Source organism: Chelmon rostratus, chromosome 11, assembly GCF_017976325.1.
Source record: "Chelmon rostratus isolate fCheRos1 chromosome 11, fCheRos1.pri, whole genome shotgun sequence".
NCBI classification, from domain to species: Eukaryota; Metazoa; Chordata; class Actinopteri; order Chaetodontiformes; family Chaetodontidae; genus Chelmon; species Chelmon rostratus.
This window is the reverse complement of record NC_055668.1, coordinates 20728570-20740983: the sequence shown is the minus strand read 5'-3', so window position 1 is coordinate 20740983 and position 12414 is coordinate 20728570. Positions and strand designations below refer to the sequence as shown.

Here is a 12414-nt window from a genome sequence, read left to right as displayed (position 1 = left end):
ATCAAAATAAAATATCATGAAAATGGTGAAAGTGTATTTTTTCTTCTCAATGCAAGTCTCTGTGTTTCTAATAAAGTGAATTTACAAAAGTAATGTCCGCATAATTTTACCTTGATTCAATAAGTTCCTCGTCAGCTACCAATAAGCAGAAATGCCCGATCAAACGGAAATGCTGTTTTGCGTGATTTGTTGGAAAATGGGGTTTCCAGACGAACTCCGCTCCGCTGAGAGACGGATTTCTTTCATATTTCATATGTGACGCAGTTGAACTTCCTTCATGCCTGATTTTTTACCCAGTCAAACAAAGATCTGCTGCAATCAGCAACTTCTGTCGTACAATGGGGACGCACCGGGCGGCCAGTTTGGGCCGGAAGCCTGGGCTCCTGCCTGAGCAGGGACACATTCACCGCACATAAACTCAGTCAAACGCTCGATAGAAAACTCCAAACACTTCTGCGGGCGCCAGCTGCTGTGGGACGCGCGCTAGAATATGCAAACATTTCACAAAAGACAAACCTATTGGCATTGTACTGTTGGCATGTCTGGTTTTATTTTCAAAGTCTGTGCTCGCCGGCGCGCCAGTCACTGCGATTCCCCGAGCATTTATTCAAATTTAAATTTATTTTGTAGTATATAAATGTCGCAGTTCCCAAGGAAAACCTGCGAGGTCAAGTCCTGACGCAGCAGTGCGCCGCCTCATCCAGCTGCAGCTTCGCATGCAGCAGAGACGTGAGGCTGTAGGCTGTTTGTCCCGAGTGATGAAAGCCCAAGCTGACGGTGCCGCTCTGTTCATCCAACAGACCACCAAACCGGTCCGATGGCTCGACCGCAGTAACGCCAACACAGGGCAGCGGAGGAGATCCACCACCCGCCGGTGCCGCTGGAGCCTCAACGCAAACCTCCCGTTCAGACAGCGTCGGCGAGCCGATCCAGCGTTGCTCCACCGGAGGAGCAGAACCAGAATCGCCGTCCTACTACAAAACCAAATCCATCTCTCCTCTCGACAGCCTCGGCGTGTTTCAGACGAGGTCAATATTCCACCTCCCTCGTCGCGCTTCCAGTGGATATTTCTCCTCTGACGGCGACTCGCTGCCGAGCTCCCCGCTCTCTCCGAGGCCAGTGACGGCTGACAGAGCCACGCAGACTCCTAGCCCCACCGGCCAGGTGATGCAACACGCCCTACAGCGCATGGCTGAGGCGCGCGGCGGAGGACCGGGGGCGCACCAGCAGCACGGTGAGCAGGCTTTTTGCATACACAACCGATGATTAACCGCCACTGAATCCACGTAGGTGGAATAGGTTGGCGTTTCTTACTACGAAGTCATCTGACAAGTGCTGGAGTGACAAATATAGCGACGAATAAACTGGTGATGCCAGCCTTTGATTAAATAACATTAATTTGAATGTATCAGATTTATTCTTGTAAATAAGCCAGTTATACTAACGCTACATTAGTGCAAATTCACATTTTTTACTCATAAGGACGCACCTTTCTTGTTGCTGCAGCTGTAGATGTGATATTCAGTCGTGACCTCTGATGTCCTTTTTTGCATGAAATCATTTTCCCAGTACTAATTTTTGTCATCTTGCATAAGTTGCAATTAGGTTGTTTTATGTTGGTGTAGCGTCTGAGTGTCAAATACATGAATGCACGCCCTCATACCTGCTACATTAAAAAAAAAAAAAATACAGTACCTGTTGTGTGTGAAAGTTTCTGGCCTGAATCATTAACCAATGCAAGCTGCTCTGGCTGTTTTCATAGTGAAATTTAGCTGCTGCTGCTGCTGCTGTGTGGGTGTAAAGCAAAATATGAAACCAGATATGAACCCAGCACAAGCTCCCTGAAGCTTCCTTTATCAAAGATTTGGTGGTTTGGACGGGTGTTGTTGAATGTTAACAATGATAGTAAAACGATGAACAAAAACATACTCAGGATGTTTTTGTATTCCCTTTTCACTAGATCTTACTCATGAGGGAAGGAGTTGTTCCTCTGCTCTGTAGTATTTTGATAGTCTCAGATGAGTAAATCAGGCTCCTCCCTGTTTTCATGTTCTGATTTATTGACTAATACGCAGCAAAGCTCACTCCATTGGCCCTCAGAGGGAAATCCACAAATTCAGGCTGAAACATGCAGATCCAAAACACACTTGCATGACAGCTCAGCACAAGCAAATTTCTGCTATATTCTCCTGTTTTCATTCCATTGTAGTATTAGTCTGCTTCCTGTTGAGTAACATCTCCTCCCTGCCAGTCTGAAAACCTTCCCAAACCCCACAGGATAAACTGAAACTTTACAAAAGTAATGTCCAATATACGTATGTTTTATCGGAGGGGAAAAAAGTGGACTGTGAATTTCACTGGGCTGTTAAACCTTATCTTAACCTTAACAGTAACAAATGATGTTCACGTAATCCGAAATCCTAATCACAATCTAACCCTTTAATGAGATATTATCTTCATCTTTGCTTTCTGGTGTGAGGACATTGATCTTTCGGACTCAAACATACATTGGTGCTTTGTGATATCGTGTGATGACCGTAGTATTTCTTTGGAATCCCTAACTTTGTGAATGAGTTGGACTCGGACGTATCAGCAGGCTTTTGTTAGAGCTGCTGATGTTGGATTGGTTCACTGTTTTCATTGAATCCCGCTGAGTCAGATTTACAGGAAGGAGGAAGGGTCTTGACTTCTGGTTAAACTAACCACGCCCAAGTGTGTGTGTGTGTGTGTTTGTACCATCACAGTAGAAGGAATGATGCAGTCATTGAAACAGAGGGAAAAAACACTTTTCATCACTGCCAGGCTAAATGCTTATCAGATCTTTTTGTGAATGTTTTAATTATGGACATAAAATGCTAAATCAAAGTCATCAATCAGTCAGTATTTCAAAAACATGAATGAGTCTGGCCTCACAAACTAAGCAGTGTTAAGTGAAATAAGTCAACCTGTTTTTAACCAAAGTAAAAAATGTTTAAATTTCTGCAATGAATCTCTGTATGTTCTCTGCTGAAATAGTTACACGTGCCTTTGCAACTTTTGCAGCTTTTGAAAATACTGTATATGATTTAAAGTTGAAGCTGAAACACTTAAAAGAGTGCTCCACTTTAGCATTGTGCTTCTGTTACATTGCTGGACTCATGGTGGGCAGTTTCAAAGGCAAACATATAGAAATCACGCAGCAGGATCACATTTATTCTGCACATTCTTCTTCCTTGTCAAAATCGGATGCCTACATTACCCACAAGCCACTTGGAGATGCGTGTGCAGTAGCGGCTAATGTAGCCTCGAGCTGCTAGCCTCGAGCAGAGAGGAGGAGCGGGTAACAGGTGATAGTATCACGATTGGGTATGAAAGGAGCGTCCTGGAAAGGCTCAGTTGTTCACAAGCGAGGATGGACTCAGGAACACTTTGTAAAACTGTTGTCAGTAAACACGGTTTGTTTGCAAATGACTGAATTCTGTTTTTATTTATGTTTTACACAGAATCCAAACGTTCTTGGAATCAGGATTGTGATTCCCCATAATTCAGTGTCATGTATTCAGTTTTTCAACTTTGGCGTCTAAAGCAAAATGTAAAATCAGGTTCTGTGGTCATGAGTTTATATTGATGGAGCCACAAAAGTGTTTATTGGACATTAATCACGTCTCACAGCTTTGATCCTGTTTTTATTTCTGCTGTTTATTTAGATGTTAAAACGGAACAAGACACGCATCCTTTTAGCTATGACGCTGTCGGCTAAAGTTGCTTATCTTGTTGCTTAGTAACAAACAACACTGTGACTGAGGCTGAGCCCTGGCACAAAAACGAACAAAGCAACCAACTAACAGAGTAAATTCCCTCACAGTGGACGACAAACCCCAGCAAACAAACCCCAGCTTCACCCATATCCATATCGGTTTTTTTTTTAGATAGTGGTGTTTTGTAAGTAAGAAGTAACCCCTGGAGACTGAAATAAAACTTCCGAAGGCCTCAGCATATTGTAACCTCTGGACATATGACTCTGCTTTTTATAATAGCTGTGATTAACTTCACTGATTGCCTTGTGTCTCTTTCATTCTTTTTCACTGCAGCCAGACAGACTAGATACCAGTCAAAACAGAGGAGCGCGCGTGTGTGTCATTCATTAAGTACGCCAATCATAATAGGCCTCTGTGTGTGTGTGTGTGTGTGTGTGTGTGTGTGTGTGTGTGTGTGTGTGTGTGTGTGTGTGTGTGTGTCAGTCAAAATAGACTTGCAGGTCTTTTGTAATATGCAGACAGAAAGCCTTCACCTCTCATTCAGGCCGCTACGTCCCATCAGATAGGAGAGGCAGGAGATAAACACACACTCATTCAAAATATCATACATTGTCCTCAACATAAAAAAAGTTTCCATTATCAAGAAGGCTGGCCTGATGGTGCGTTAGAGAGCGAGATAGAGCGCCAGAGCTTAAGGAGGAATCAGTTTATCATCCTGTTGTTGTCTCCCCCTGACAGTGTGATTACAGCTATCCTATCACAACACTTCCTCCTCCAGCAGCAGAAAAGTCACACCTATAGTCATGTTTCTTCAGGCTCCGCCCGAGTGCCACAGTCAGCATTGATACATTTGTGTGGCTTGATTTGTGTTCACACAGTTTAATTATAACACAACCTCAGGGTTGGTTGCACAAAGATAGATTTCGCCCGAGGCTTCGATCTAACAAATAAACTTCACACAGAAGAAGTTAAGAGGCTGCACGAAGCTGTCTAATAATGGACTGTTATACTGTTAAAATCAAGATTTTTTTCATCTGAACATTTGTCTCTTCTGGAGAAACTGTTACAGGGAAAATTCAGTGATCCGAGATGTCACTGCTGTCTCAGCGTTAGCAAACCATAAATTACTAATTTGATAATTGATTAATGTACCAAAAACGACAAAGAATTGTGTTCCATTATTGCAATAAAGGTTTTAAACATTCTTTTATATCACATTTTATATTATTAAGCCCATCTAGTTAATTACCCAAAATAGCAGATGAATATAAACGGCAATCGTGTTTTCAGTTTCAGCAACCAAAAGCTGATGCCTGGTGGCTAGCCTACAACACTCGCTGTGTTTTCCAGTGCTCTGACGTAGCTCATAGTGTTTTGTGTATTCATGGCTTACACGGCTGCCACGGCCATATTTCTCATCGTAAACACGCTCATGGATGTTGTCGGTGTTGTCAGCTGTGTTGGTCTCTTCAATATTGGAGGATGTGAGAAATATTAAGTCTGGGTTTCATAACAGTGTTTATGAGTCATAAGTGGAAATCGGTAAGAGGTCAGGGCCTTTCATACTCATACTGTAGTTCAGACTGAAAATATAACAGATAAACCACAAACACACACATATGCGTGCACACATGTTGGCTCACCCGGTCAGACAGAGTGGTATTTGTCTGCAGCTTCATTGTGATGCCAGTGAGACACACACATGTAATTGTGACTTTTTCACATATAAGTTCTTGAAATTATCTAGTATTCATTCATCTATCGAAACATCAAGCTTTGTCACAGTAAACATCAAACTGTAAGCGTGTGTCTTGTTTTTTAATCTGAACCTGCACGAATGCTGAATACGAATCTCACATCTCATCTATGGTTCTCTGCATAGCATTGTTAGCATGTATCTTTTCTAACATCAGATAAATGTCTGGGTGTTTTTTCTTTTGACCGATATTTCGTGTCCTCAGATCGTTACTGCTGGTCAGATTTTGCTGGTGATCCGAACATTTGTGTAACTGTAACCATGATGCTATGTTCATGTGTTAGCGGTAGAGCGGCTTAAACAATGTCGACTGTTTTTCTGTCACTTGTCCTCACTATTTGTCAAAGGATGAATCAGCAAGCTCACAGGAAGTTAGCGTACTCAGGCTGTGTGGTGATGTCGGTGTAGTGGCCACAGTCTGAACTGCAGCTCTGGTGATGCTCATTATTTGATGAGTGTGCTGAGTGGGCATATTGTTGCAATGAATGGGCTGCCATCTTGGATGAGTGTTTACAGTTATGTAAATACTGTACATCCACAGAGTCTCGTCCGTGTCACCAGCCTAAAGATCCAACAACACCTAAAGCTGCATCGTCATGTTCAGCTACATGTTGTGCGTCACATAAATATTACAACATCAACACGCATTTTGCCTCAGTGGAGGGGCTTTAAACCTTGTAATGATTGCAAAATTGGACTGTTGTCGCAAATTCAGCATGTTTTTTCCTCTCTGTTTCAGGACACTTTCCCAGCCCCTCTAGCACGCGGCCACGAAACGCAGCAGAGGACATGCAGACAGAGGCAATCGGACGAGAGCTCCGACGCATCGGAGACGACTTCAACAGACTGCTTCTCCTAAGGGTCAGTGATCACAGCCGCTGTTCTTCCATGCGTGTCCGTGTGTGTGTGGGAAGAGGGATCTGGGAATAGACAGAAAGCACCAGCCACCACATTTGTGGAGCTCTTGAGCAAAGTGCTGAATGCACGACAGCCACAGTAGGGCTGCTGATTGGCTGAGAGAAGAAGACTGTGGTTAGCTAGCACATGTAAATGACTTTATCAGATAAAACACGCTTCTTTGGCTTTTGTTATTGTTGTGGTAAGTTATCTTAAAAAGTTTATTGTCAACTTTGTTAGAGGTCGAGTCCCATTTAGATATGACTGTGTGACTGTGTAAAATCATTTTGTGTGAGTGATTTATGTCCACATCAAACATGGTTTGTTAACATCTTGTGTTGTTGTGTTTGCCAGAATTGATTTCAGTGTCTATCAAATCACTGCAGTCTGCAACAGCAGAACCAAAACAAGTCAAAACAGTGCCTGTTTGACTGTGTCACTATGAAGGTGGGTGCAGTTGAAAATGAGCAATATGCTCAGTAGGGCAAGAAGACATAAAACAGATGGGGGGGGGGTCGGGATAAACATGGCTCTGAAATGCCGCCTTGGGTGATCTGAGGGAGCCTGTGACCAGCTGGTTATTTCCACTGCGCTCGGGGTGAGAAAAACGAAATAACTCTTGATCAGAAAATAACCAAGCAGATAGCCTGAAGCTGCAGCAATTCCAGATGCCACATAAACCACTGCAGTCCAAACCCCCATAACAAAAAACAAGAAAACAGCCATATGATGCAAAAAAGACATCAACAGTGGAGGAGCAGAAGATGGACTTGTTGGGCGGGAATAGCAGCTCCGTCCTTCTCCTGCGGAGCCCTCTGCCAGTTTCCAGCAGTGGGAAAGAAACAAAAACAAAACTTAGCGGTACAACTTACGGTATTTAAATGTGGTGAGACCCAGAGAAGCTCAGTGAGTGCTCACAATATGAAAGCGGAGCTTATTTGCTCAGCCTCAGTAGTATTTCTTGGCAGGCTGACTGAGGTGTTTCTGAATGCTGTTCCTTCTTGGCAGATGAGAACAGGAAGTTATTTGGCTTGTGAATATTAGATGTAATTTTGTATGTATAGTATTATTATTTTGTGGTGTGATGTTAAGTTGAAAATTGTGTCTAATTAATTACAGAGGAAAAGCAAATCATTTCCAGAGTCTCTAATGGCAGCTATAAAGAGATGAAGACACAGTAAAGTTTTACACTTAAATGTTCCCTGTGGCGTTTCTGACCACCAGTAGCATTATGGAGCAATGTTTATATGAGAATTTGTATGATTTTGATACACACTCCTGCCACTAATTTCACACTGTTCTGACTATTGACAGTTGGTGGCTATAATGTGCATAGAAGCGTGGTAATGTGCAAGAAAATGCAGGAAAGAAGAAGACTGCAAGCTTGCAATTAGGGATTAAAACATGGTGCGGTCGAGGAGGAAAAATGAACACGTTTGTTAGAGATGCAGTGGTTGGTGAGAAACACTGAATGTAAACATAGTTTTTGTTTGTGTACAGGTTAACTCCACAGGGCACCTTTAACTGCTTCATTACCTTTGCTGTGTCACATACTTTCTCCATATCATTCTGCTCTAACGTAAGATTCATTTTTTTATGTGTCTGTTTGCACCCCAGTGAGAACGATAGAAGATTTATTTTAATAGGTGAGTATGTTGAAAAATGGATGAGTCGGCTCTGATTATGATTTTGAAATGAAAGCAGGCAGATACTGAAGAGATCATCACATCGTTGCAGGTAATAGAAATCCCCTGAATGGTGCAGTGTTCCTATCAGTCACTCAGTCAGGGTGTGTTGTAAAGTTGCAATAAGAGTTCATTTCCTCTTGGCTTCTATTTCCTTGGCAACATTTCTGCATGTTGCATCATAAGTTTTTTTTTTACTCCTCTATGAGATCCAGAGCTGACTGGATCGTTGGGAAGCCGGAGAGGAAGAGGGAAGAAAATCAGAGCTGGTTTGAATTTGCTTTAATCTCATCAGAGAAAGGGATTAAAAAGTGAAAGTCAAGAGCAAGCATGACAGGACTGTTACATCCCAGCGTAGAGCTTTAAATGCTCCCTCAGTGTCAAAAGCTTAGCAGCTATAAAGCTGCAACTGTCCTACTGGGTTTAACCTACTGGGTGCTAATGAGCATCCAACAAAAGACAGTTAACCCTTGATGCTCTCTTTTTTTGGCATTTTTCCACCCAAACACACATGCATTTGTAACAAAAAGCCATGAAACCCCTTAAGGGATGTTATTTGAGTGCACTTGTGGTTCCAGCATTCATCACATTGTCTCAAACCCATCATTAACAGAGCTGGGTTACTCATCCCTCTTTCACATTTTGGTTTTGATCAATCACTGCATTCATCTGCCTTGTGGATGATCAGATATACTGTCAACGCGGTCCCTGAATGTTTCACCAAGTTAGGCCCAGAGGTCTGGAAAAATCAGGAGTTTAACAGCTAACAGCAGTGGACTGACATCAGGAAGAATTGAATTCATTCCATACATTAAAAACTCCACAAGCTGGGATAAGGTAAGTGCCAAGAGTCAGGCGAGGCAAGGCGGGTTGGCCCTCATAGCTGTGACTCAAGCTGCAAAGGAAAACAGGGGGAGGATGGAGAAATATGTTAGAACGTGATGAGCTGAGGCTGTGACTCAACACCTAGTCACCCTACCACAAAGACAGAAAGCGAAGAAGTGTGTGTGTACTGTCAAAGCCTCTGTGAACTTTGGTGCAGAATTATCCTGAAAGTGTGTGAATGTGTGTTTGTTCATTCTCTAGAACATTGAGGTGGCAGAGAAAAGAGGAACGTGGAGGCTTGTTCCCTGTTCTCTTGCCAGGTGTTGGTGTTGACAAGTGCACATGCACGGCTACACATGATTTCATAACTGCTGTAGCATTCAATGTTTTTCAGGTTCTTCAGATTTGAAACAGATACTTAATCATCAGTATTGGAAGAAAGTTTTGTTGTTGTTGTTGCTAAAACAAACATTATCCAGAACATTCAGCTCACTGCAGTTTGTCCTACTGAGACTTCATGGATGATTGAATAAATTAATCCCAATATAACCATGATTGTGCAAAATGGCTGAAGAGATGAGGCCAGAACACTTGAACTACCCCTCACTGTGGGAAGCTGGTGAGGGATTGCACCCTTATCACTCTACTGGAATCTCCTTGATGGGTTATGGTGCCTGCCTGCAGTTTAATGGTCCTGTTTCCATGTGTGCATGGCTAAACAATCAGCCAAGACCGCCCCCCCCCCCCAAGGCCTGACTCTAGGCGTGAATCATAGTTTCTGTATTCCAGGCAATACAGATTTTCCCACCAATCGTTTGAATCCTTGTGAGTCATCAAGTCTGGTCTCTCATCTTAGACCAGTTTGCCTTGAAGATTGACCCTACCAGAAACCTGGACCAAATTCAGACACATTGGGGGGATTACATCTACCAATTTGAATTTGAAAGTCAAAAGATCTGAGTGGAACTTGGGGAAGTTCCTAAGCGAAAGAAAACTTCAAGGAGTTCTCAACAATGCCATGAACTTCACACTGTCTTAAAACTGGCCCAGCAGGATAGGTGAATCATCATGAATCATATCTGGATCAAGTCCAACTGGGCTAGACAGAGGTGAATTTGGGGTGATTCAAGTTGCTGGTGTGGCTACCCCCTTAATACTACCTCTATCATAGAGACCATGTCTTGTCACACATTATATTAACAACATAAAATCCTCTATCGTCTGCATAATGATGAACTTGTTATACAGTTTTGTATTGCTTTGCTGAAATCCTACTGCAATCATGAATCAATCATAAATAACAAGATGTATTTTTTAATTTGAAATTAGTCCTGAATGCAAACAAGACGAAACATATGCTATTAGGCAGAACCAGAGATATTATGGACAATAGTTTACAAATCATCATTCTGAATGTGCATAGTATCGAACGTGTAAATATCTCGTTGTCTGGTGCGATCATAAAGTTACATTTAAATTTCACATTCACACACTTTTCAGCAAGCTTCAACACAAACATTGGCTATTTGTACAGAAATGGGGCTAATTTTAATTTTCTCATTGGGAAGCAGATAATTGAGGCCATCGTCTTGTCTGTTTTGGATCATGGTGACGTTATCTATAGACACGGCTCTGCCTCCACTCTTAAACTTTAAAAACTGTAAAATTCAGTTCATCACTCCGCCCAAAGATTAATTACAGGTGAGTTATTGTACTCATCATTGCATCTTGTATGAGATGGCTAGGTGGGCATCTCCAACAGTAAGACGTGACAAGCATTTGTTTTTACTTATAATGTCCATAATGGCAGCATGTCATTATACATAATCTCCTTATTAAACTGGTCCCATAATCATTATTATGTACCTGTTCAGTGATTGGTTAATTGCTTGAAATCCTGTGTGCAAACACGGAATTTGGAAAAACTACTTTTAGTGCGTGTGCTGCACACACTTAGAACATTTTGCAACAGAAATTAAAATGAAAACCCTTAAAATGAAATAATGTCTAATTGCAACCCCTTGTTTGCATACATCCACTTGCTTTGACCAGTTCAACCAAAGACTAAAACTTCTGTCTAAGACTTATTTATTTTAAATACATTTATTACAGTACTTACAGTACAGTACAGTACAGTAATTTGCAAGGAAAATCAGCAAAGAAAAAAATAGATTATTTCATTTTTGTATTGTATGGATCGCCATTAAATTTGTTCCAGACATTCATGGTCCCCAGAGGATGAATCCTGCTGACTTTTCCTCTAGCACCACCATAAGTTTGACATTTTTGTCTTTAGTGTACACAGCTGTTGGATGGGATGCCATTAAAGTTGGTACAGATATTCATTCTCCACTCAGGATGAATTAAATAACTTTGATCATCCCTTAATTTTCAATGTAGTGCCACCAACTGGTTGAAAATGGAATAATCAAATAAGTTGGTTAAGAAAGCTTCAGCAGACAAAGAAATGTAGTCAAACTCTCAACAACATCATATAAGCCCAGCTGGAGAAAGAGGCAACTGAATGAATAACTATTCCTCCACATAAATAAAAAAAGAACCTAGGTCTGATGATATTGTAATATATAAGGATGGTTTTATATAATCTGTGAATTTATCCACAGGCTTTGGGGTATATCTTAGCGCACTCTGACAAGTACTTGCATTATCCCCAACTTACCACCACAGTGCTGTAGCTGCCAGCATGTTGCCACTGTTGACAGAAGAGCTTTGTTGAGTTTCACTGCCTGAAGGCCGAGCTGCATCACTTCAGACTGTAAAGGCTTTAAAATGACTGACATCATCTGACAAGGCACTCACACACAAACACACGGGTGTTTTCTCTCGGTTCACTTCGTTTTATTGTCTGAGAAATTAGCAAAGCATTTTTGTAAAAATACTTACACATACAAACCATATCGAGGTCACTGGTTATTTGCCAGGAAAACATGTACAACGGGGAGTAATCGCCAATATAATGACGAGTAATTATTTGTTTTTCAATAGTCTTCCTCTCTCGCTGGCTCACTCTCCGTTGCCCTCATTTAAGCCAGCCTCTCTCACCCCCCCCCACCCCCAACACACACTCGTCCAGTTAAACATTTACACAATGTGTGCGTGATTATGTGTGCCAGTTAAACATTTACACAATGTGTGCGTTTGTTTTCAAACATCTGTAAACGTGCTCAATATGGTGTCTGCTGTGTATGTGTGTGTGTGCGTGTGTGTGTCCGTGCATGCGTGCGTGCGTGTGTGTGTGTGGTGTGTGTCTAGTGTCCGTGACAGTGTAGATTCATTATGGCTCAGCCCTGTGGTTAAAAAACTCTCAGGGAGCAAAGCACAAGGTCTAATTATCCTGCCAAAACACACACACAGACACACACACACATACACATACATAAACACACACACACTCAAACTCCAACACACACTCTGTCATCTTTCAGTAAGAGGTAAAAAGCCTTTGTCCTGAAGACAGAAATAACTCTGAGGAACATTGTGGGCCAGTCGGGTG

The 12414-nt window shown here is 42.0% G+C and overlaps 1 protein-coding gene across 1 annotated transcript in view; it reads left to right on the top strand.

Moving 5' to 3' along the window:
- bcl2l11 (BCL2 like 11) overlaps positions 1-12414 on the top strand; it is a 28589-nt gene that overhangs the window by 2036 nt on the left and 14139 nt on the right. The window contains exons 2-3 of the mRNA XM_041947875.1: positions 801-1234; positions 6233-6354. Coding sequence (XP_041803809.1) covers positions 801-1234; positions 6233-6354 — 556 coding nt within the window. The remainder of the gene's footprint in view (positions 1-800; positions 1235-6232; positions 6355-12414) is intronic.